At 46.7% G+C, this 27,184-nt stretch overlaps 1 protein-coding gene across 2 annotated transcripts in view; it reads right to left on the bottom strand.

The window, feature by feature from the left end:
• The window catches only part of LOC134933196 (rho GTPase-activating protein 7-like), a 426,624-nt gene that overhangs the window by 72,408 nt on the left and 327,032 nt on the right, over positions 1-27,184 (bottom strand). Inside the window, exon 1 of one of the 2 annotated variants that reach the window (XM_063928235.1) lies at positions 13,246-13,506. The exons of the other annotated variant lie outside the window; for it this stretch is intronic. Within the exon in view, the coding sequence (XP_063784305.1) occupies positions 13,246-13,258 (13 nt within the window). The 5' untranslated portion in view covers positions 13,259-13,506. Of the gene's footprint in view, positions 1-13,245; positions 13,507-27,184 lie in introns of those variants that run through there. 2 annotated transcript variants of the gene reach the window in all.

Below are 27,184 nucleotides of genomic sequence, written 5' to 3' on the forward strand. Positions count from 1 at the left end.
CCAGGAGAGTGGGGACTTCATCAAGAAGTTTTTGCAGAGATAACAAGTCTTTGGGGAATTCCTCAAATAGACATGATGGTGTCACGCCTCAACAAGAAGCTTCGGAGGTATTGTGCCAGGTCAAGGGACCCTCAGGCAGTAGCGGTGGACGCCCTGGTGACACCATGGGTGTTTCAGTCGGTCTATGTGTTCCCTCCTCTTCCTCATCTCAAAAATATTGAGAATCATAAGACGAAAAAGAGTGCAGACAATACTCATTGTTCCAGATTGGCCTCGAAGGGCCTGGTATTCAGATCTTCAGGAGATGCTCACAGAAGATCCATGGCCTCTTCCTCTCAGGGAGGACCTGTTGCAGCAGGGGCCCTGCGTGTTCCAAGACTTACCGCGGTTACGTTTGACGGCATGGGGTTAAACACCGAATCCTAGCTGGGAAAGGTATTCCGAGGAAGTCATCCCTATTCTGATAAGGGCTAAGAAGGAGGTGACGGCGAAACATTATCACCGTATCTGGAGGAAGTATGTTTCATGGTGTGAAGCCAAGAATGCTCCTACAGAAGATTTCCACCTGGGCCATTTTCTCCACTTTCTACAGACAGGAGTGGATATGGGCCTGAAGTTAGGCTCCATTAAGGTACAGATTTCGGCCCTATCTATATTCTTTCAGAAGGAATTGGCTTCTCTCTCAGAAGTCCAGACTTTTGTAAAGGGAGTGCTGCACATTCAGCATCCTTTTGTGCCCCCAGTGGCACCATGGGACCTTAACGTGGTGTTACAGTTCCTTAAGTCACACTGGTTTGAACCTCTTCAAACAGTTGAGTTGAAATTTCTCACTTGGAAAGTGGTCATGTTGTTAGCCTTGGCATCTGCGAGGCGGGTGTCCGAATTGGCGGCTTTGTCTCACAAAAGCCCCTATCTGATTTTCCATGTGGATAGAGCAGAGTTGAGGACTCGCCCTCAATTTCTGCCTAAGGTGGTTTCATCGTTTCATATGAACCAACCTATTGTGGTGCCTGTGGCTACAGGGGACTTGGAGGATTCCAAGTCTCTTGATGTAGTCAGGGCCTTAAAAGTTTATGTAGCCAGGACGGCTCGGGTTAGGAAAACGGAGGCACGGTTTGTCCTGTATGCAGCCAATAAGGTTGGCGCCCCTACTTCTAAGCAGACTATTGCCTGCTGGATCTGTAACACGATTCAGCAGGCTCTTTCTACGGCTGGATAGCCGGTACCAAATTCGGTAAAGGCCTATTCCACTAGGAAGCTGGGCTCTTCTTTGGCGGCTGCCCGAGGTGTCTCGGCATTGCAACTTTGCCGAGCGGCTACTTGGTCGGGTTCAAACACTTTTGCTAAATTCTACAAGTTTGATGCCTTGGCTGAGGAGGACCTCATGTTTGCTCAATCGGTGCTGCAGAGTCATCCGCACTCTCCCGCCCGGTCTGGAGCTTTGGTATAATCCCCATGGTCCCCAGCATCCTCTAGGATGTAAGAGAAAATAAGATTTTAAACCTACCGGTAAATCTTTTTCTCCTAGTCCGTAGAGGATGCTGGGCGCCCGTCCCAGTGCGGACTAAATTCTGCAAGACTTGTATATAGTTTTTGCTTACATAAGGGTTATGTTACAGTTTTGATCAGTCTCGGGCTGATGCTGTTTTGATTCATACTGTTAACTGGTTCGTATATTCCATGTTATATGGTGTGGATGGTGTGGGCTGGTATGAATCTTGCCCTTAGATTAACAAAAATCCTTTCCTCGTACTGTCCGTCTCCTCTGGGCACAGTTTCTCTAACTGAGGTCTGGAGGAGGGGCATAGAGGGAGGAGCCAGTGCACACCCATTCTAAAGTCTTTAGAGTGCCCATGTCTCCTGCGGAGCCCGTCTATACCCCATGGTCCTTACGGAGTCCCCAGCATCCTCTACGGACTAGGATAAAAAGATTTACCGGTAGGCTTAAAATCTTATTTTCTGCAGAATGTTTAGAACAGGATATACCATAAATTAAATAAATCCATGTAAATTACTATAGGATATAACAATAAAATACTTGCATTGTAAACTAGATGAAAATACAGTATGTTCATACCTCCCAACTGTCCCGATTTTCGCGGGACAGTCCCGTTTTTTGGGGACTGTCCCGCTGTCCCACCCGCAGGCCGCAGTGTCCCGCGGTGGGGGGAGCAGTTGGGAGGCTCCGTCTCTCGCTGCCCTGCTTAGCAGAGCAGCGGTGAATAGACGCTGTGCGCATGCGCACAGCGTCTATTCAGTGCAGACAGAGGGAGAGGAGGCATGCCAGCGGCTCACAGAGCGCTGGGCATGCCCCCTCAGTGATGAAAATGGGGCGTGGCTCGCGATCGTGGGTCCTCCCGCGAAGCCACGCCCCCTTTCCCATAGGTCACACCCCCTTTTCGGGAGCGTAGCCGCGCGCGTGTCCCTCTTCAGGTAGGGTAAAAGTTGGGAGGTATGGTATGTTTACTGCTGCAAATAAGTTAAAAACCGATGTTTCAGCCACTATGCTCTAACAGGGATCTTATCCCTGGTTTTTAGAACAAGAATCAGTATTCAAATCTGTGCCAAGGAGGTGTGTGTAGGGGAGAATGTATGGTATGTGTATTGGCTTGACAGCAGGGAAAAGAAAGAATTCCATTATACTGTAAACCCAGCAGAAAAGTGGAAAATCTGTGGATTTAAATAGTTTGTGCAAGCAGGTCCGCAATATAAAGTAAAGCGATTGCTGATGAGGTCACTATACTTCACACATCAGAGACCGTCTCTTATTGAAGTGCCTGTGCCTGGATGTGAGTTTTAATACATCTGGGTGGAAACTAATGTCTGATTGCCTAAATAGCGGCGATAAGAATTTCTATTTATCGTGTCTAAAACTCAATAATAAACGGGCAATCATTGTAATTTTTTTCTAATACACTATTATCTACATTGCCCATAGTATCCTCTTTGCTATTTTTTTTTTTTTTTAATATATTTATTGAAGATTTTCAGCATTTTACAAAAGGAAATGACATTGTGAAAAAACATAGCAGGTGTACATGCGTACATATAGAGGCAAGTACTATGGAAGTAATCAATCGCTGACATAAGATACATTTCCAGAGGGCGAAAGTGTCAAACATCATAAATAATGGGAGATATCATATCATGAAATGTTGCACATTAATAAAACATTGTGAGCCATGAAACTGAGTCGTGACAATTAAATGCAGGCAAGTCGTTACAACATCAGACTAGCCAATATAATACAAGTCAAAATCAAACATAAAACACAAGTCAAAAACAGTAAAGAGAAGAGAAGTCAGGGAGGGGGAGAAGGGGGGGGGGGGGGATATTCTGACATCAAGTATTTGTTTGAATAGACAACTCAGAAATATTGAATTGGGTAAAAAAGGACTGAGTAATAATTAGAGATGAGCGGATTCGGTTTTACTCGGTTTTACTCGGTTCTCAAAACCGAATCTTATTGGCTCACGGATGTCACATGTTTTGGATAGCCAATAAGATTCGGTTTTGAGAACCGAGTAAAACCGAGTAAAACCGAATCCGCTCATCTCTAGTAATAATAAAGAACATCTAGCGCCAGGACAGTAGAAGGTAGTTGAGAATCTGCTATAGCGTAGTGGAACTCTACAATCATATAACATTGACAGCGGGCATATTAATAGGATACATCAGAAGTGGGAAAGAGTCCTCATGCAAACATAGGGCCCAACTCAGATCCGACTGCATCAGCAAATCTGCCAGCAAATTTTGCGGGCAAAAACATGTGCACCGCAGGTGGGGAGACAACATGCGCAGAGAAAGCCAGACCCGGGCGGGGCGTGTTCGAACTGAAATCTAAAATTAAAAATAAAGCAGCCAATATTTACCCTGCACAGAAACAAAACAACCCACCCAAATTCAACTCTCCCCGCACATGCCACATCTGCCCCCACCCCCCCATGGCTCCTGTCACCAGCCAACAAATCCGCCGATGCGACCAGACCCAAATCAGGCCCATAGTTTCAATTTGCAATTGCTGTGAATAAGGTCTAGCAGCAATTTATGGTCCCCATTTTCTAGGGGGGGAAAAAAAACTTTGAAAGTGCGAACATTTCAAACATAATCCAGATTCGTCAGGCACATAGAAGCTTCTTTGTTTTTGAGAAATGTAAGCCCTTTAAGTGGTTTTGAAATGGACCTCTTGCAATGCAGTTGATCTAACCGTTCTCATTATCTTAACAAAATATTTAAAGTGTTTTATCCAATGGTAAAGTAGGTATATCTTTCTGCCACATTAGGCTGGATCGATTGCCACGTACCCAATGTCTGAGATTCCATAAGCAAACTATAAGGATTCCTAGCCTTAAGAGAGAACCTAGATAAACTATTAATCAAAGGTGACAGAGGACCGGAGATTATTGAGATAGCTCTCGATGGAGATAATGAGTTAACGTAATGTCTGATCTGCAGGTAGGTGAAGAAGTATTTTCAAAATCTGAAAAGACAGTATCAGATCTCCAGGGTCAAATATTTGTGTCACTTTTCTGAGACCTTTATGTTGAAGTCTATATAGAAAGTACTTCTCTAAGCTGGGTGTGAACATAGGGATGCCCCACAGGGGTAACCAGGCCGAATAGGTTGGGTCTCGATGGAGGGATTATTTACTGCCCACCATGTATTATAGGTATCTTTGAGAAAAGTATGGCGGTAAAGGTTAGCTGGAAGGTGGGATTTAGGGGTGTGTAACAGCACAATCGGCGCGTAGGGATAAAATAAGGCGCAATTAAGATCGTACATTGTCAAAACACTACTCTCCATGAGCCAATCCGTAATATATCGGAAGAGGAGTGCTCGGGAATATTTTAAGAGATCTGGAAAACCAAATCCACCCTCAAGTCTGGGTAGTTGTAGTCTAATCTTCGAAATTCAGGGTTTTTTGGTTCGCCAGATAAACTTACTAAACTATTTTGTGGCTTCAGTAATACTAGAAAGGGAAAGAGTAATGGGCAACATTTGCATTATATAGATGAGTTTTGCTAATATCATGGACCTAAAGACCTCCACTCTACCCAGAAGAGAAAGAGGCAGGTTTTGCCAATTATCCAGTGATTTCGCTAAGGCAAGTAGCACCGGTGTGTAATTAAGTTTATGCAAAAATTAAGTTAATTTTAATACCTAGATATTTTAAATGCGTTGGCATTATTTTGATAGCGTCCAGTTGGTCTCTCAGCGGCAGAGAAGGGGAGGGCCTTTAAAGATCAACATTACGGATTTGTTAACGTTGATTTTATATCCTGAGAACATACCTAATTGCTTTATGATATCAAACGCTATAGAAATGGAGTGATTAGGGTTAGATAAAAACAGTAACATATCGTCTGCAAACAAAGCAAGATGGAGATCAATATTCCCAATTTGAATACCCTGATATAAGAGGGAGTGCCTCAAAGCAATAGCCAAGGGCTCTAAGGCCACGGCAAATAGGGGGGTGGAAAATGGGCAACCCTGCCTGGTACCCTGCAGTATCGGGAAGCCATCTGAAAGCAAGTCATTGCATATTATTTGAGAAAGGGCAGTATACAATGTGCGGAGGAATGAGATGACTTGCACAGGGAATCCAAAGCGTGTAAAGGAATCATATAAGTGGTCCCAGTGCACCATGTCAAATGCTTTCTCAGCATCCAAAGAAAGTATGGCCCTTGGCGTGTTTGACATGGTACACTGGGAGTCCTCTACCACTGCAAGGACCCTACGTATTTTCACACCTGGGTTCCTACCCATGATAAAACCCGTCTGATCCCGGTGTATCAATGGGTAAAATCAGTTTCAAATGGTGAGCTAAAATTTTTGACAAGAGTTTATAATCTAAATTAAGAATGGAAATAGGGCGGTAGGAACAGAGATCAGAAAAGTCCCTCCCCAGTTTGGGTAGTACACGCAGTACTGCAGCATTGAAATATGTTGGCATCTTTCCGGAGGAATGTATGGTATTAAAGACCTTCGTGAGTATCTGTGAAATTTTCGTGGAGAGTAGATTATAATAGTCAGACATAAAACCATCCGGGCCGGGAGCCTTGCCCGCTTTGTGGCCTGAGATTGCTCTCGTGACTTCATGCTCTGTAATGGGGGCAATGAAAGAGTTACTGTGGTCATCAGATATCTGTGGGATGGGAAGACCAGCCCAAAAGGCCGAAGTATCGCATAAGGGCGAAGGGGGGGGGGGGGGGGAGAATAGATGCTGTATAGTAGGTAGTATAGATGCAATTTGTGCATTAGAGGTGCAAACAGAGCCATCAGGCTTCTTTAATGGATGAATGGTGGCCGGGGGTCATTGGCCTCTCAATAAGTTAGTTATTAATTTACTAGATTTGTTCCTAAACCTATGAAACAGATATTCCCTGTGAAATGTATAGGATGCCTCCATTTTGGAAAAAAGCCCATCTAATGAAGTCTTAGCTATGCTGTAAGATTGTTTATTAGTACGAGTGTGGGCTGCCTTAAATAGATGAAAAGCATCCGTTAACTTACTCTGGGCCTGTATATATTCTTGAAGAAATTTCTTCTTAGAGGAGGCAGTGGGCAATATGATATGGCTTTTAAAAGTGGCCGTGGAGGATTGCCAATAGAGCGATGGGTTGTCCGTACAAAAAGAAGCATTATGGTGGTGAAAATCCTCCCAAGCAGTATTGATCATTTATTGAAGTGTCGGGGAACTGGCTACAGTAAAGGGGCAATGCCAAGATATGACTTAGCTTTTTTCTCACTATATACAATTCTTTTTTCTCTATATACAATTCCAGCCAGACCAGAGCGTGGTCCAAAAGGGAGATTGGTTCAATTTCAACTTTGGGTATACAGGGCAAAAGGGAGTGCAAAACTAAAATATAGTCAATACGGGACATAGTGCCTCATGCTGCCGAGAGACAAGTGAACTATCAATTGGGTGCAACACCCTCCAAATATCCAAGAGGTGTAATTGCTTTGCCAACGCTGGGACTCCAAATGTGGGAGGTTTTCCACCTCGTTCCCTAGGAATTTGTTTATCAAGTTGAGCTGAGGAGAGGAGATTAAAATCTACACATGATTATTGGCAAATGAGTGTGACGACTCAGCAAATATTGGAAAAAGCTCCTATCATAAATATTGGGTGCATAAACATTACAGTATACAAATTGATGGTCCTCAATCAAAACATGACAAAAGGACATATTGGCCATTGGAGTCAACAGTAATATTCTGTAACAATAGGTAAGTGTTGCCGTGCCAAAATTATTACACCATGCGCTTCGATGAGAAGGACGCTGAAGCCAGAACCTTCCACCGCAGCATATTGAGTTTCTGAACCTCGGCAGGAATTAAATGAGATTCCTGTAGGAAAGCCAGGTCTATATGCAATTTGGAAAGACACATAAGAATTTTCTTGTGTTTTTGAGGGGAATGTATCCCACCCACATTCCAGCTACCAATCTTAATCATTGACATCTATGATAAGTAACAGTAGATATAGCATGCATATGCATTTTACCCAATCCATTATCAGTAAGGTCACAGTAATGGTAATCCCGGTTGTGAGAATTTATACCTGTTGGGAGGGGAGAGGAGGACACACAAGGGAGAAAAGGGGGGCACACACAGAAAAATACAAAGAGTAACATGAAAATGAAAGAAAACAGATAGAAAAATGAGCAACAAGCTCTCATATCCATTGTATACCGACTTCTCTGGATCAGTAGATAAAGGTAGGTATCATAACAGAACATGTAAAGCCCCTAGGCAATCGCCTGTGAACGGTACAGCTACAAACTGGGCAAACATCCAGCGCGCATCCCAGAGATGGGTGGGAAGGTTCCTGATTACAAAGGACATGGCTGGTGAAGGACAGTATATGCATTCAATAAATGGAGAAGCCACATAGGAAAGTGACCATAATACTAGTCAACGAGGAAATAGCAAAGTAGTGGCGTGGGAGTTCCAAAATAAACAATCAGAGCACAATTTAGATATGATGAGTGCAAACAAACAGTATATATAAATCACTCGAAGGGGGATTCATCAGCTGATTCCTCACGTAAAAAGGCCTCGGCATCCTGAGGAGATGTAAAGTCCTTAAAGGAACCACCATGAAACAGGCATAACCGGGCAGGATACAGAAGGGCAAACTTTTGATTAGACTGTACCAGTTTGGAGCATATTGGGGAGAAGGCTTTGCGTGCCTAAGACAACTCAGACGAGTAATCTTGAAATATGAGTAACTTGTGACCCTGCCAGGAGATATTCCTCTGTTTGAGAGGTTCCAACCATAACGCTTCTTTGTGTAGATAATTCAGCGCTCTAAAGATAACTGCACGTGTTCTGTCTACCTCTTGGGTGCAAGCAGGGCCTATCCTATGTGCAAGTTCAACAATGAGATTCGCACAGCAGTCCTGGACATTCAATAGTGTAGGTAAGGTAGTGCTGATGAAATCATAAAGTTCTTGCCCTTTAAGGAATTCTGGCAATCCTATGATGCAAAGATTGTTTTGTGAATCTATTTTCCAGGTCGTCGATCTTGTTTTGTATGTGGTAAATAGATTGAGGGGTCTATTTACTAAGCTTTGGATGGAGATAAAGTCGCTGGAGATAAACTACCAGCCAGTCATCTCCTAACTGTCATTTTTCAAACACAGCCTGTGGCATAGCAGTTAAGAGCCGATTGGCTGGTACTTTATCTCCAGCGACGTTACCTCCATCCAAGGCTTAGTAAATAGACCCCTTAGTGTGACGTGCAGCAGTAGTTTTCATAGCAGCCACATCAGCAAATGTCTCTCCCAGTTTATGCTCTGAGTCTAGGACTCGCTGAGTGAGTTGAGAGAGCTGCCTGTTGATGTCCTCTGTTTGTGCTTTGAGTAAAGGACCTATGGCAGCTCTGATAGCATTCACCATATCATTATATGTAACAGGAGCTTCAGGGGGCGGAAGTACCTTATCCCCACGATCTGGGGCTTCAGAGGCTGATTCCCTGCTGCTGTGGTCTAGTGAGGGTACTGGGGAAGAGACTCATTGCAAGTCTGTGGATGAGCCTGCAGGCAGGAGTTCCCGCTGATAAGCATCCAGAGCCATCTTGGATTCCACCCTGTGCTGCTCCTTCTGCTTCTTGTGCATTCCAGAAGGCATCTGTGGCAGCAAAAACTTGTCCATACAGCGGACAAAGTATAATGCACACTGGGGGGAGCCAGGAGAGCAGATAGGGAGGCTAAAAAGCCTTGTAAAAGGTAAGATGCAGGCGGATTGCAGCAGAGCTCACTCTCTCAGATGCCTCACATAAAGCAGCTGAAACAGGAAGTCCTCTATGCTGGTTTTAACATAAATGTGTGGATAGATAGATAGATAGATAGATAGATAGATAGATAGATAGATAGATAGATAGATAGATAGATAGATAGATAGATAGATAGATAGATAGATAGATAGATAGATTCTATCTATCTATCTGTCAACAGGTAGGTGGTGATGCAGAGAAGTCCAGCGGCTCCAGAAGGGATGACAGTCAAGGTTTTAGGGGCACCAAAATTAAATATTTTGGCCCTCCAACGTAGAAACGTGCTTCAAACCACAATCGCTATTCTCAGTGACGACTGCAGTCTGACCTCTATGTACCAAGCTCAGGTGAAGATAGCTGGTTCATGACTAAATGAGGCATTTTTGGAGGAAATGGTCTTGTGATTCCTCTCCTGCTGATTCCAGCATCCTCACAAATATTTGGGAAATTGACAATGCGTGCATGGGCAAGGGAAGATATTGTGGAGTCTTTCAAAAACACTCCTCCAATTTGCCGGGAATAAATTCATAGAGACAGCCTCTTTTTGAAAGAACTGCCCCTGTAGAATTTTTTGATACATAACAGGAATAATCATGTTAACAATTATTATTCCCACTGAGACCAGGATTGTAAATAATCACAGTACTGCCAAAATTATTAATACATAAAATCACTAGTGTTGCTAAAGACATTCAATAAGGGTACACATAATTATTTCATATTAAAATGTAAAAAATATATATATATGGAAAGGATAACGGATCATTATTTACCACAGTGGAGCTTACAATCTACAGTTGTGCTCATAAGTTTACATAACCTAGCAGAATCTGTGATTTTCTGGCCATTTGTCAGAGAATATGAATAATAACTCACAAACTTTTCTTTCACTCATGGTTAGTGGTTGGGTGAAGCCATTTATTGTCAAACAACTGTGTTAACTCTTTTTAAATCATAATGACAACAAAAACTACCCAAATGACCCTGATCAAAAGTTTACATACCCTGGAGATTTTGGCCTGATAACATGCACACAAGTTAACACAAACGGGTTTGAATGGCTACTAAAGGTAACCATCCTCACCTGTGATCTGTTTGCATGTAATCAGTGTGTGTGTATAAAACAGGCTTTCCCAACCACGGTCCTCAAGGCACACCAACAGTGCAGGTTTTAGTGATATCCAGGCTGCAGCACAGATGGTTCAATCAAAATAACTGAGCTACTAATTAAGTCACCTGTGCTGAAGCCTGGATATCACTAAAACATGCACTGTTGGTGTGCCTTGAGGACCGTGGTTGGGAAAGCCTGGTATAAAAGGTCAGTGAGTTTCTGGACTACTGAAAGACCCTTGCATCTTTCATCCAGTGCTGCACTGTGTCTGGATTCTGAGTCATGGGGAAAGCAAAAGAATTGTCAAAGGATCTGCAGGAAAAGGTAATTGAACTATATAAAACAGGAAAGGGATATAAAAATATATCCAAGCAATTGAGAATGCCAATCAGCAGTGTTCAAACTCTAATTAAGAAGTGGAAAATGAGGGATTCTGTGGAAACCAAATCACGGTCAGGTAGACCAACAAAAATTTCAGCCACAACTGCCAGGAAAATTGTTCGGGATGCAAAGAAAAATCCACAAATAACTTCAGCTGAAATACAGGACTCTCTGAAAAAAAGTGGTGTGGTTGTTTCAAGATGCACAATAAGGAGGCATTTGAAGAAAAATGGGCTGCATGGTCGAGTCGCCAGAAGAAAGCCATTACTACGCAAATGCCACAAAGCATCCTGCTTACAATACTCCAAACAGCACAGAGACAAGCCTCAAAACTTCTGGAACAAAGTCATTTGGAGTGATGAGACCAAAATTTAACTTTTTGGCCACAACTGTAAACGTTACATTTGGAGAGGAGTCAACAAGGCCTATGATGAAAGGTACACCATTTCTACTGTGAAACACGGAGGTGGATCAATGATGTTTTGGGTATGTGTGAGCTACAAAGGCACTGGAAACTTGGTCAAAATTGATGGCAAGATGAATGCAGCATGTTATCAGAAAATACTGGAGGAAAATTTGCACTCATCAGGCCGGAAGCTGCGCATGGGACGTACTTGGACGTTCCAACATGACAATGATCCAAAACACAAGGCCAAGTCGACCTGTCATTGGCTACAGCAGAATAAAGTGAAGGTTCTGGAGTGGCCATCTCAGTCTCCTGACCTCAATATCATTGAGCCACTCTGGGGAGATCTCAAACGTGCAGTTCATGCAAGCCAGCCCAAGAATTTACAGGAACTGGAGGCTTTTTGCCAAGAAGAATGGGCTGCTTTACCATCTGAGAAAATAAAGAGCCTCATCCACAACTACCACAAAAGACTTCAGGCTGTCATTGATGTTAAAGGGGGCACTACACGGTATTAAGAACTGGGGTATGTAAACTTTTGATTAGGGTCATTTGCGTAGTTTCTGTTGTCATTATGATTTAAAAAGAGTAAACACAGTTGTTTGACAATAAATGGATTCACCCAACCACTAACCATGAATGAAAGAAAAGTTTGTGAGTTATTCATATTCTCTGACAAATGGCCAGAAAATCAAATTCTGCTAGGGTATGTAAACTTATGAGCACAACTGTATATTCCCTACCTGTACACACATACACACTAGGGTTGAAATTTTGTTTGTTTTTGAGACAATTAACATACCAGTTTATTTTTGGATGTACAGGTTGAGTATCCCATATCCAAATTTCCATTAAATATCCAGATTTCCATTAAAAACAAATATTTTTTTTCTATTTTAAAGAAAAAGTCCTAATACGCCCTATTGCACTTTTCAAGTCACTCAGAAGTAGCCATGCAAACGCCGGTATCCGGACTCCAGGTCGACAGCACAAAGGTCGACACACCTTAGGTCGACGCCAATTGGTCGACACACCTTAGGTCGACATGGACAAAAGGTCGACAGGAACAAGGTCGACATGAGTTTCACACGATTTTTTTCTTTTTTTGAACCTTTTCATACTTAACGATCCACGTGGACTACGATTGGAACGGTAAAGTGTGCCAAGCGAAGCGGTAGCGGAGCGAAGGCACCATGCCCGAAGCATGGCGAGCGAAGCGAGCCATGCGAGGGGACGCGGTGCACTAATTGGGGTTCCCGGTCACTCTACGAAGAAAACGACACAAAAAAAAACATAAAAAACTCATGTCGACCTTTTGTCCATGTCGACCTTTTGTCCATGTCGACCTTTTGTCCATGTCGACCTAAGGTGTGTCGACCAATTGGCGTCGACCTTTGTGCTGTCGACCCTCAGTCCCAGACCCCAAACGCCCCATTACTACAAATCACCAGAAATAAAAACTGATCAAACCATAATACATGAGCCAGCAGCAGTATGATTGCCCTGTGATAATTAGAGCTTTAGCAGCAGTGGTACCAGGAGCCACATTACACCATTCCCAATGTACACAGGTGAGCTGTGGGCTTACTTCACTGCAGTCACCTACCCTCGCTCACACCTGCCCTGACCCCATGTACACAGGTGAGCTGTGGGCTTACTACACTGCAGATACACCTACCCTCGCTCACACATAGCTATAAGCACACACCTGCCCTGACCTGACCCCATGTACACAGGTGAGCTGTGGGCTTACTACACTGCAGATACACCTACCCTCGCTCACACATAGCTATAAGCACACACCTGCCCTGACCTGACCCCATGTACACAGGTGAGCTGTGGGCTTACTACACTGCAGATACACCTACCCTCGCTCACACATAGCTATAAGCACACACCTGCCCTGACCTGACCCCATGTACAAAGGTGGGCTATGGGCTTGCTGTACCACAAGGAGCAGATGCACCTACTCCCGGCCACACATGGCTACGAGCACACACCTGCCCTGACCCCATGTACAGCGCCTCCTGCACCTAGATGAGAGAAGAAGTCTGAGTAACTCACGTGTGACTATCATTGTGCTCACTCCTCATTCCCAGCTAAACCATAAAGAAGAACAAGATCCTCACTGGTATCCATATATTCCACGGGGGAAGTCTTGCCCTGCTCCACGGGAGTCTTTTCCACTAGTGAGAGAGAATTAGTTCCGATGTCTCCGTGTCATGGTGAAATGGGCTGAATAGCAGCAGCCTCTGCAGCTCTGTGTGTCTGCCCACCCGGCAGCACTGACTGTACTGCCTCTGTTCTCCTCAGTGTACGAGGAAAGCTTGCCGGGGGCGTTCCTGTGTCAGACATTGTGGGGGGGGGGGGGGGGGGGACGCTGCTGCTGCTGCTAAACTCAGGCATATACTGTAGTGTAGTAGTGTAACATTTCTACAGCTCCTCCATCTTGTGCATGCCGTTATGTGGCTGAGATCAGCGCACTGATCAGCAGTGGTGCTGTGTGTAACCCCCATAAGAAGTTAGCATCTACTTCGGCCAGCTTCTATTGACTCCTCATTCTTGCTCCAGCTTCTAATTCAGACAACATCATGGCCCCATTTATCAAACATGTTGCTGTGCAGTGCTAAATTATTTTTTTTAGTTTCTAATACCCCTTTTCCACTAGCTCCTTAAAACACGGGTAAATGCGCGGGGGCGCGCATTTACCCGTGTTTTTCCCTGGTGGAAACGGGTCCCCCGGCAAATTCCCGGATCAAGTGATCCGGGAATCCTAGCTAGCTGTCTAGTGTGAACGGGGTGCCGTGTCGAGGCGACACGGCTCCCGTTCACTGTGTATAGGGAGGGCAACGCTGGGAGACCATGTGATCTCCCAGCGCCGCCCCTGCCGCGTCACTAGCGCGTCACCCCGGGTTGGTGAGCACTGTCATTAGGGGGCTGTAGCACGGGTCGCAGCCGTGTCAGGCGACACGGCTGCCACCCGTGCTTTAAGTGGAAAAGGGGTATTATATAGCGCAGCAAATTTCATTGTGCTTTACAATTGGAAACAACAGTGATAAAACAAAACTGGGTAAAAGTCATAGAGGTAGGAGGGCCCTGCTCACAGAGGCGTAACTAGCATGGGGCAAGCAGGGCACGTGCCCTGGGCGCCGTGACAGCCCCAGCAGAAGTGGGCGCCACCGGCACTTGCACGGCCCGCTCGCCCCATGCTGGCTGCCGCTGCTAGTCCGCCAGCACCGTTATGAGACCTCCAGACGTGTCGTGTCGTCCTGGGCCCTCCCTCTATTCACTGAACTCGCAGACGCAGCCAGGAGAGTGCAATGAATAGAGGGAGGACCCAGGACCTATCGTTTGACTCCCGCCCGCCGCTGTGAGCGGCTGAGCACCAGTGTGCGCCGCGAAGGAAGGCCTCCGCCACAGACTGCCGTCTGCATCCTGGCCGCCGCTGTGACTGAGCGCCAGTGTGCGCAGACAAGGAAGGCCCCGATCCGCACCTGCCACCCGCCCGCTGACAATGATGGAGAGCCCGGGGTAAGCTGCAAGCGTGTCCACTGTCCAGCAAAGGAGGTGTGTGTGTGTGTGTGTGTGTGTGTGTGTGTTATTGGAGGGGTAAGAGGGGAGGGGTGGGGTGGGTGTGCATGCATGCATGTGTCCAACAATGGAGGGGTTTGTGTGTTTTGTTGGAGGGGTAAGCGGGGGGTGGGGGTGGTAGTGCATGTGTCTAGCAATGGAGGGGTTTGTGTGTGTGTTGTTGGAAGGGTAAGCAGTGTGTGTGTGTGTGTGTGTGTGTGTGTGTCCAGCAATGGATGGGTGGGTGGGTGTTATTGGAGGGGTAAGAGGGGTGGGGGGATGCATGTGTCCAGCAATGGAGGGGTGTGTGTGTGTGTTGTTGGAGGGGTAAGCAGGGGTGTGTGTGTGTGCATGTGTCCAGCAATGGAGGGGTAAGCAGGCATGTATTTATGTTGCTGGAGGGGTAAGCAGGGGGGTGTGTGTGCGTGTGCCTGTTTGTGTGTGTGTACTGCCTGGAGGGGTAAGTAGGAGTGTGCGTGTCACCGCATGTCCCTGGTGTGTGTGTGTGTGTGTGTGTGTGTGTGTGTGTGTGTGTGTGTGTGTGAGTGTGTGTGTGTGTCTGGCTTGGAGGGGTAAGCAGAAGTGTGTGTACACTTGGAGGGCTAAGCAGGAGTATGCGTGTGTTTCTCTGTGTGTGTGTGTCCGGCTTGGAGGGGTAAGCAGGAGTATCCGTGTGTTTCTGTGTGTGTTTGTGTGTATGTCTTCTATGTGTGTGGATATTTGTGTGTATGTGTTTTATGTGTAGGTGTGTATATATATATATATATATATATATATAGGACAGAAATTGGCGGCATTCACAGACTTTTCAGAAGCCAAAGGGACACAAAAGCCTTCTAGCGCTTAACGTTTCGGTTTATTTCAACCGTCATCAGAAGCAATACACATCTTACAAATAGACATACCTTTATACACAAACATATGTTTATGTTTGTGTATAAAGGTATGTCTATTTGTAAGATGTGTATTGCTTCTGATGACGGTTGAAATAAACCGAAACGTTAAGCGCTAGAAGGCTTTTGTGTCCCTTTGGCTTCTGAAAAGTCTGTGAATGCCGCCAATTTCTGTCCTGTTTATGCTGTAAAGTTTCACTATGGATGGTACTCGGCATGCTGTTTTTTCATGTTAAAGTGAGTGCAGAATATCTACTATATATATATATATATATATATATATATATATATATATATATATATATGTATATATATTGTATGTAGGTCGAAGTAGCGGCACTTCTCCACAGACCCGGAAGTATATATATTGTTTAATTAGCAGACAGCAGCAGCACGTAGGAAGGAGCCCTGGAGGACTCACGAAGACCGGAGGCTGAGACATGCGCACCAGCTGAAGAGACGCGAGGGAGCAAGCCGCAGGACCAGGAGAGGACCAACGCCAGGGAGGAGCTGCCTGTGCTTGTCACCAGAGCGACCAGAGCCATCCGCGCTGATTGGAGAAGACGCCGCAGAAGAGGAGCAGTCCAGGCAGCCGCAGGACCGGGGAAGGACATCCAACCTTCAGTGGAGCGGGACCCTGCAGCAAGGGAGGAGACTGACCAGCAACGGGAGCACCGGCATCACGGAGGTCACACGCTTACCGGAGCAAGGACCCGCAGAAGACCCCAGCTGGCTTAAAGAAGACGGTGCGGAACAGCGAGGAGGACGGCGCACTTCAGGATCCTGCAGCAGGAGAGAAGATCCCCCTTCAGAGCGCAGCAGACCACACTGAAAAGGGTGCATCCCCGGTGCGGTGCACTGCATCCCGGGTGGCGCCGAAGACGTGGAGTGTCGGAGGTGGCAGAAGTGCCGCAGCTTGGGGTGAGAAACCGCTGCAACCCTTCTGCTGCTAAACTCTGCAAATAGTCAATTAAGGGGGTAGGCTCCCCTCACCACAGTGCCCCACAGGATTAGTTAATTAAGGGCCCCACATGATTAGTTAATTGAGGGGGTAGGATCCCCTAACTCTATAATGTGAATTTTGGCTCATACCGTGTGCTATAATGTGAATTTTGGCTCATACCGTGTGCTATAATGTGAATTTTGGCTCATACCGTGTGCTATAATGTGAATTTCGGCTTATACCGTGTGCTATAATGTGAATTTCGGCTCATACCGTGTGCTATCATGTGAATTTCGGCTCATACCGTGTGCTTTAGGGGTATATTCAATTGAAGTCGAAAAGTGCCGAAAAGACGGCAGTTTTTGACTTTTTAAGGTCGAATCGTGATTCGACCTATTCAATATTTTCGACAATTCGGTGAATTTGACTTGTCAAAAAACACGTGGATCGGCAGAATAGCTGCCGATCCACGTCCTTGTGTCGAAAACAGGGCCAAAACCAACAGGTTTTGGGCCCCCTTTTCGACCATCTCAGTCCGACATCAAAAGATGTTGGACTGAGATGCGGACCCAGAGGAGAGGGGGGAGAGCCGCAGGGAGATGGGGGACTGTCGTGGGCAGCCAGAGGAGATCAGCGCAACAGCACAGCCAGTGGCGTAACTAGAAATTTTTCTCCCCCAAGCCAAAAAATTCTGCGGCGCCCCCCCCCCCCCCCTTTATGCTCCATAATTGGGAGCAAGAAAGGGACAAATATGCGCGCGCCGAAGGCAAAAAGGGGCGTGGTTTCGTTGGAATGGGCGTGGTTTCGCATAAAGGGGCGTGGCATTGCAGGAAAAGACTACCTTATACCCCAGTTTTGCAACCTGCACGCCCATACGTTGGCCACCACAGGAAAGAAAAATAATCCTGATTCATGCCCCTTACATTATTTGTCATTTTTCCTCCTTATAGTAATGCCCAGTATACATTATGCCACATACTGCAATGGCCCTTAGACATTATGCCGCACACAATAATGCACATGATACAATATGCACACACTGTAATGCCCCCGACACATTATGCCACACAACGTAATGCCTGTGACACATTATGCCACACACCGTAATGCCTGTGACACATTATGACAGGAATCGCAATGCCCGGTATACATTATGCTACACACTGCAATGCCCCTGATACATTATAGCACATACAATGTCTGTGACACATTATGACACACACCGCAATGTCCGTGATACATTATGCCACACACTGCAATGACCCTGAGACATTATACCACATATCACAATGCCCGCGATATAGTATACCATACACCGTAATGCCTGTGACACATTATGACACACACCGCAATGTCCGTGATACGTTATGCCACACACCGTAATGCCCATTACACATTAAGTCCTACAGTAAGGCTTCTAATTACTTTTCAATTACCTGCTCGTTGTCAGGGGTTTCATGCACTGGGTGTCATGCTCGTTGCCAGGGGTTTCATGCTCTTGGTTCTATGCACGGTGCCAGGGGTTTTCATGCTCAGGGTGTCATGCTCGTTGCCAGGGGTTTCATGCACTGGGTGTCATGCTCGTTGCCAGGTGTTTCATGCACTGGGTGTCATGCTCGTTGCCAGGTGTTTCATGCACTGGGTGTCATGCTCGTTGCTAGGAGGTAGTCCTTTTTGCTAGGGCTGTGCTCCCAGTGCCACATATGTCCCCAGTGCCAGATATTCCCCCACGGTGCCAGGTACTCACATGCCCCAGTGCCAAATATAGCCCCCCCCATGTGCCAGGTACACATATACCCCCCCAGTGCCACATATGCCCCCAGTGCCAGATATTCCCCCCCAGTGCCAGATATGCCCCCAGTGCCAGATATGCCCCCAGTGCCATATATTCCCCCCCAGTGCCATATATGCCCCCAGTGCCATATATGCCCCCAGTGCCAGATATTCCCCCCCAGTGCCATATATGCCCCCAGTGCCATATATGCCCCCAGTGCCAGATATTCCCCCCCCGTGCCATATATGCCCCCAGTGCCAGATATTCCCCCCCAGTGCCATATATGCCCCCAGTGCCAGATATCCCCCCCCCCAGTGCCACATATGCCCCCCAGTGCCACATATGCCCACAGTGCCATATATTCCCCCCCAGTGCCAAATATGCCCCCAGTGCCACATATGCCCCCAGTGCCAGATATTCCCCCCCAGTGCCATATATGCCCCCAGTGCCAGATATTCCCCTCATGCCATATATGCCCCCAGTGCCAGATATTCCCCCCAGTGCCATATATGCCCCCAGTGCCAGATATTCCCCCCCAGTGCCATATATGCCCCAGTGCCAGATATTCCCCCCAGTGCCATATATGCCCCAGTGCCAGATATTCCCCCCCAGTGCCATATATGCCCCAGTGCCAGATATTCCCCCCCAGTGCCATATATGCCCCCAGTGCCAGATATTCCCCCCCAGTGCCATATATGCCCCAGTGCCAGATATTCCCCCCAGTGCCAGATATTCCACCCCCCCCAGTGCCATATATGCCCCCAGTGCCAGATATTCCCCCCCCAGTGCCATATATGCCCCAGTGCCAGATATTCCCTCCAGTGCCATATATGCCCCAGTGCCAGATATTCCCCCCAGTGCCAGATATCCCCCCCCCCCCCCGCTTTTTGGAGGGACACGGAGGGCACAGCTCACCTCTCCTGTGTCCCTCCTGCTGCATCATCTCCGGCGGCCGCGGGTCTAATAGGGGGAAGTGCCGGTTCGTGAGCCAATTAGAGCTCACGGACGGCACTTTCCCCTATTAGACCCGCGGCCGCCGGAGATGATGCAGCAGGAGGGACACAGGGAGGCGCGCTGTGCCCTCTGTGTCCCTCCAAAAAGCGGCGGAGGGAAGGAGACTGCAGACTGACATGCGGACGCTCGTCCGCATGTCAGTCTGCTGTAAATCAGTGGCGCCCCCGCAGCCCCTCGCCCCCAAGCCACCGCGAGGACTGCGGGGGCAGTAGTTACGCCACTGAGCACAGCGCTGCAGCAGGATGTCACACAGCCGCGCCGCTCACGGCAGCGTCCACCTGGCTCCAGCAAGCTTGCTGGAGCCGGGTGGACACTGCCGTGAGGTCGGGCGGCTATGTGACATCCTTCTGCAGCGCTACTGTAGCGCTGATCTTCTCTGGTTGCCGGCGGCTGTCCCCCGCTGCCCCCCCCCCCCCTCCTCCTCTCCTCCTCCTGGGTCACTCATCTCAATTCGACTTGAAAAAGTCGAATTGAGATGAGATTTGAATAGGGGTTGTCGGATCCATTCCGACAAAGGCATGTCGGAATGGATCATATACCCCATAATGTGAATTTTGGCTCATACCGTGTGCTGTAATGTGAAAGGGGCACCAGTACTAGATAGTATAAGGAGACCTACTGCATTGAAGGACACGCCCCTTTTGAGTGACCACGCCCCCTTTTCCGGAGCACGCGCGACTTTGGCGCGCGCATAATTGCAACCTTCACTGTTTCATTCCCTCTTCAAAAATTCCACTTCGACCACTGCACCTACATCTGTACATACTGTCGAAGTAAAAAAAAAATACATAAAAAGAACATACAAACTACACACATTATGAGTCGCTATACTTGCAAATACGCGCAGCGAGCACAGCAAAATATGGTAACACACGCATTTACACGGACATGTGATTGTTCTTACGCTCAGGTTGCCTAATAGACAGGTGGGAAGGACCATACCAAGTTTTGTTGACAGCACTATCCCAGTGAAAGTAGCCGAGAGAGAGACTTGGGTCCACGATTCCCATTGCAGGAAAGTAGCAAGTCCGGAAGGAACTCGTAAATGGAGTGAGATCGCAAAAGTATCACCAGAGACTCTGTTCCGTGAAGACTGAGAGGCGGCACTGTTGAACACTACCTGAGTGTACTAAAGGATTGCAGAAAGACCAGTCATTGTAATTGATTTGTTATGAACAAGAGTTGTTTTGTTCTATTTCTCTTTTCTCTCTTTCCCGCTGACAAACATTTTTTTTCCAGGATATTCTATTTTTGCGAGGTTTTTTTATGAGGAGTCGAGTGTGGGACTGGAACTGGTTCTGGAGGAAGGAGTGATTTCCTTATAGGATCCCAGGATTAGCCGATCAGTTTGTTAAAGTCAGAGAAAAAGCAAAGGTCTATTAGTTATGGAGTTCAGAGGTAATCAGGAACAATAAGACAATGGGTATTCACACACTGCAGATAAAGAGCTCATTAATATATGTGGAAGAAAGGTTTATGAGTGGCTCTCCCCGAACGCCGAAGATTTATGTTATTTAGGAAGGACACTACTTATAACCCTTGTTCAATTATTAAACAGACCTAGCATATGTTCCAGAAATGGAAACAATGTTCAGAAAATGATAGGAATATGTAAATCATGAAAATTTTATATGTCACTTTCACGATTTGTTTGTGTCTTCTTCATCTACCCAGCAGAACCTCAATCGAATCCAAACATCAGTGTACAAAGACGTAGGTACATGTATGTGTGAAATGTTTGTCGCAAATCAGACATTATAGGCCAAAGCACTGTCCCAGCATACTCTATAGGTTGAATGTTGTCCCACAGCCAACCAGTGGTCCCGTGACCACCGAGTGCATATAGAGGATGTCTCGTCCTCCTCCCTGTCTTCCCCAAATATAGTCAAGTGTCTGATTTGCGAAATGAATACATACTTGTGTCTAGGTCACCGATTATAGTATGAAATATTTTTTTTCTTATGTTAATAATTGATGGCAGTAACTGATTACTGCCAAAGGGTGGAATGTCGAAGTCAAAAAAATATTACATAAAAAGAACATACAAACTACACACATTATGAGTCGCTATACTTGCAAATACGCGTAGCGAGCACAGCAAAATATGGTAACACACGCATTTATATGGACATGCCACAGAGATGGATTCGACACTTATTTCATACAGTACATAATTATAATAATATCAAGTGCCAGACATCATGATGATTTAAAATTATATAATGAAGTAATGTCATGTATGTGTATTATTTGAACGAAGCCAGATACACCTGTCATATTTGGTATTTAAGCAACCAGATTAATGTGTAGATTCATTTGATACTTGTTATTAAGTTGTAGGACATTGCAACAAATAGTTATGATTAAATGTATGAAAAGCTAAAATCACTTTTATTAGAACAATAGATATTCCAAACAGGTAGTGGACAGGAAGCTCAGGCCAGCCCCTCAGACGTCCCCAAGGCTGAACCACTTCAGCACACGAACAAACCAGTGACTCATCATGAATGAGAAAGTCCCCTCCCCCCAAAAAACTAGATAACACATTGCTGATTACACAGGAGTCAGTTGCTGTTTTGTCTCAGAGGATGATGGAGTTGCTTCTACAGCAGTTCCTGCATGATTTTACAGAGAGAGAGAGAGTGATATGGAGAGACGAATTTATATAAATTAAGGATAATGGTATTGTATGCTGGCCTGTAACTGTAACTGTATGTTTTAACTGCTTACTGTGTGAGTTGTAATTGTCACGATCCGGGTATCTGGACGCCATTACTTACCCTTCAGATGCCTCCTAAGGCTAGCTCAGCGTTCCAGGACCGGATTCCGCTGTTCCTGAGTTTCCACATGCAGAATGTCAGAGTGGTGATTTCATCAGCCGCGGCCTCCGCTGTGCCCGCGTGGTTAAATGTGCGCTTGTCAGTCTGGCGTCTCCTGTCTCCTGTGGCCGGCGTCGCCATTACTGTTTCAATTCTCACATGGATTACAAACCAAACTTCCCTCCAAGTGTCTGCATGGGCGCAGCCATCTTGGATTTTGTCATCTGATTATTTCCACCAATCTGCTGTCTGTATTGTTGATTTGCATAATTGCCTAGCCAACCCCTTCCTTGCTGCAGGTATAAGTATGCTGTGCCTGAGCAAGGAAGGCGTCAGTGCTTTGGTTGTCTAACCTAGTTCCAGTTTGTCTCTCTCCTGTGGTTGTCTTCCAGGTTCCAGCTCCTGTCTCCAGACTTCTGCTATAGAGACCCGCACCAGCATTCCATCTGCGGTGTAGCCTGACTCCCCGATCCATTCTGGACTCACCTGTTTCCAGCTACAACAATCACCTGCTTCCAGCCCAGCTTCCAGCAGTGTACAGCTTCTCTTAAAGGGCCGGTGTCCTTTCTGCAGTTTACCACTCTCCACCGGTATTATTATTTCACCGCTCTCAAACAATCACCTGCTTCCAGCCCAGCTTCCAGCAGTGTATAGCTTCTCTTAAAGGGCCGGTGTCCTTTTCTGCAGTTTACCACTCTCCACCGGTATTATTATTTCACCGCTCTCAAACTCCAAACTTCATTATTATTTCATCGCTCTCAAGTTCGTTTATTATTTAACTGGTTCCAGCCAGTATCCACTCCGTACCAACAACAGTCTGGTTCCAGCCAGTATCCACAGCAGCCGTTTTACCTTCAGCAGCCCAGCCTTTCCTGGAACATCAGCTGGTACGATCCTGGGTTCTCTCCATTGCTACAGTCAGGCCTGGTAAGGACTTTCCAACTAGAAGATTATAAGAACTGTCTCACACTACCAGTGCCTGTGGCCCTTGCCACCCTGTAGTACCCAGGAATTGTATTTATCCTCTGTTGACTTTTATGTTTCCTTTACTGCTGCTGTGTTACGGAATTTGTCATAATAAACATCATTGACTTTTATCCTGGTTGTCGTGGTCACGCCTTCGGGCAGTTATTCTACATGTTACTTACATGTCTAGGGGTCTGATACAACCTCCCAGGTTACGTTACATCTCAGCCCCTACAACTGAGGCTGCCTCCTGTCAGCTCAGGCCCTCAGTTGTGACAGTAAGCACTGACCTAATGAATCCAGCCGGAGACCAGGATCAAGCGGCCAGGCCGATGCAAGAACTGGCAGCCCGACTTGAACATCAGGAGGCTGCACAGGGCCACATCATCCGCTGTCTCCAGGATCTCTCTACACGGCTGGATGGGATTCAAACGACCCTCCGTGGACCTGGCACGTCCGGTGCGTCCACTACAGTGACACCAGCTGTAACCCCACCCACCTTACCCATTTCCAGTCCACATCTTCATCTTCCAACGCCAGCAAAATTTGATGGATCTCCAAGTTTATGCAGGGGATTTCTCAATCAATGTGAAATCCACTTTGAGCTTCTACCTGGCAATTTCTTCAGTGACCGTACCAAAATTGCCTATATCATCTCCCTTCTCAGTGGCTCAGCCCTTGACTGGGCATCACCTTTATGGGAGAAGTCTGATCCCCTGCTATCCTCCTATACTGACTTTGTAGCTACATTCAGGCGCATCTTCGACGAGCCAGGCCGGATAACATCTGCTTCATCTGAGATTCTCCGTTTACGCCAGGGAACACGTACTGTGGGACAGTATCTTATACAGTTTAAAATCCTGGCATCCGAACTGGCATGGAACGACGAGGCCCTGTATGCTGCATTCTGGCATGGCTTATCAGAACGCATTAAAGATGAGTTAGCTACCAGAGACTTACCCTCTAAGTTAGATGAGCTAATCTCACTCTGCACGAAAGTTGATTTACGTTTCAGAGAGAGAGCAACTGAGCGTGGAAGATCATCTGCTCCAAAATCTTCTGCTCCTCCTCTTCGCCAACTGTCACCAACTAAAGATGAGCCTATGCAAATTGGTCGTTCCCGTTTAACTCCTGCTGAGCGCCGAAGACGTCTCTCCGAGTCTCTCTGTCTTTATTGTGCAGCTCCGTCTCACACCATCAATGCCTGTCCCGAACGTCCGGGAAAACTCCAAACCCTAGCTCGCCCAGGAGAGGGCCGGCTAGGAGTAATGATCTCCTCTCCATCTCCTCATGATTGTAATCTCCCAGTGTCGCTCCAAATTGCTCAACGTTATCGGAACGTCATTGCCCTCCTTGATTCCGGAGCAGCTGGGAACTTTATTACCGAAGCTTATGTTAAACGGTGGTCCCTACCCACCGAGAGACTGTCCTCGTCCATCTCTTTGACTGCCGTGGATGGCAGCAAGATTTTTGACGCAGTCATTTCCTTAAGGACTCTTCCAGTTCGTCTGAGAGTGGGAGTTCTTCATTCTGAGTATATTTCTTTTTTAGTGATTCCAAGAGCCACACATCCAGTGGTTTTAGGCCTTCCATGGCTCCGTCTCCACAACCCATCAATTGACTGGACGACTACGCAAATACTGGCATGGGGTCCCTCCTGTGCTGAGACTTGTTTAGCCAAAGTTCTTCCTGTTTGTTCTTCCTTCCCCAGGTCATCTGATGTTCCGCCTCCTCCATATCAAGACTTCACGGACGTGTTCAGTAAAGCCTCTGCTGATATCCTTCCTCCTCATAGAGAATGGGACTGCCCAATCGACCTCATTCCAGGGAAGGTTCCACCGCGAGGCCGAACTTATCCGTTGTCTCTGCCTGAGACACACTCCATGGAAGAGTACATCAAAGAGAACCTGGCGAAGGGTTTCATCCGACCATCTTCTTCTCCAGCCGGCGCAGGCTTCTTCTTCGTTAAGAAGAAAGACGGTGGTCTGCGTCCGTGCATCGACTACAGAGGTCTGAACGACATTACCGTCAAGAACCGATACCCTTTACCCCTGATTACCGAGCTCTTTGATAGAGTTAGTGGTGCAACTATTTTCACAAAGCTGGACTTGAGGGGTGCCTACAATCTCATCCGAATCCGTGAGGGTGACGAGTGGAAGACCGCCTTTAACACCCGTGACGGACATTATGAGTACCTCGTCATGCCCTTCGGATTGAGCAACGCTCCAGCAGTCTTCCAGCACTTCGTGAATGAGATTTTCAGGGACATCTTGTACCGCCATGTCGTGGTTTATCTAGACGACATCCTCATCTTTGCTAATAATCTCGAAGATCATCGTTTCTGGGTAAAAGAGGTTCTTTCCCGTCTCCGTGTCAATCACCTCTATTGTAAATTGGAGAAGTGTGTGTTTGAAGTTAAAACCATTCCGTTTCTAGGTTACATTGTGTCCGGTTCTGGACTAGAGATGGATCCTGAGAAACTCCAAGCAATCCAGAATTGGCCTATACCTTTAAGCCTCAAAGGGGTCCAGAGGTTCTTAGGGTTCGCCAATTATTATAGAAAATTTATACGAGACTTTTCCACCATTGTGGCGCCTATCACTGCATTAACCAAGAAAGGTGCTAATCCGTCCAAGTGGTCCGAGGAAGCTACACAGGCCTTTCACCTTCTGAAGCAACGGTTCATCTCTGCACCAGTTCTGAAACAGCCCGACACCGACTCTCCTTTTATCTTAGAGGTAGATGCCTCCTCCGTTGGAGTAGGAGCAGTGTTATCCCAGAGGGCCAAAGATGGACATCTACATCCTTGCAGTTTCTTCTCCCGGAAGTTCTCCCCAGCTGAGCGCAACTATGCCATTGGCGATCAGGAGTTGCTAGCCATCAAGCTCGCTCTGGAGGAGTGGAGATACCTGTTGGAGGGAGCTTCCCACTAAATCACCATACTTACCGACCACAAAAATCTTTTATATCTCAAAGGCGCACAATGTCTGAATCCTCGTCAGGCCAGATGGGCACTTTTCTTCTCTAGGTTTGACTTTAAACTCCAGTTCTGTCCGGGTTCTCAGAATCGTAAGGCCGATGCCCTTTCCCGCTCATGGGAGCAAGAAAATGAGTCCGAGTCTGCAGACAAGCATCCTATTATTAATCCGTTGGCATTCTCCATGGTAGGGATGGACTCTACGCCTCCACCAGGGAAAAGTTTTGTTAAGCCAGTTCTAAGGAAGAAGCTCATGCATTGGGCCCATGCTTCCCGTTTTGCTGGACATACAGGCATTCAGAAAACCCTTGAATTTATTTCTAGGTCCTACTGGTGGCCAACTCTGAAGAAGGACGTTATGGAATTTATTGCCTCCTGCCCAAAGTGTGCCCAACACAAAGTCTCCCGCCAGTCGCCTGCGGGGCAACTGGTTCCATTATCTGTTCCCCGTCGACCTTGGACCCATTTGTCGATGGACTTTGTTTCCGATCTACCTATCTGCAACAAGTTTAATACCATCTGGGTGGTAGTTGACCGGTTCACCAAGATGGCACATTTCATCCCTCTCACCGGTCTTCCGTCAGCTTCCAAGTTGGCTCAAGTGTTTATACAAGAGATCTTCCAACTTCACGGTCTTCCTGAAGAGATCATCTCGGATCGTGGAGTACAATTTGTAGCCAAATTTTGGCGAAGTTTGTGTCAAGCCCTCCAAGTCAGGTTAAAGTTTTCCACGGCTTACCATCCTCAGACCAATGGTCAAACCGAGAGGGTGAATCAGGACTTGGAGGCCTTCCTCCGTATATATGTGTCTTCCTCTCAAGATGACTGGGTTCAACTCCTTCCTTGGGCCGAGTTCAGCCACAACAATCAATACCATTCCTCATCTTCTTCTACACCATTTTTCATTAATTATGGATTCCACCCTAAAGTCCCAGAATTCCAACCGCTTCCCGCAACTTCTGTTCCAGCAGTGGATGTCACCTTGCGTCAGTTTTCAAATAACTGGAGGAACGTCCGCGCAGCCCTGCTTAAAGCCTCATTCAGGTA

Source organism: Pseudophryne corroboree, chromosome 6 (genome assembly GCF_028390025.1).
Source record: "Pseudophryne corroboree isolate aPseCor3 chromosome 6, aPseCor3.hap2, whole genome shotgun sequence".
NCBI classification, from domain to species: domain Eukaryota; kingdom Metazoa; phylum Chordata; class Amphibia; order Anura; family Myobatrachidae; genus Pseudophryne; species Pseudophryne corroboree.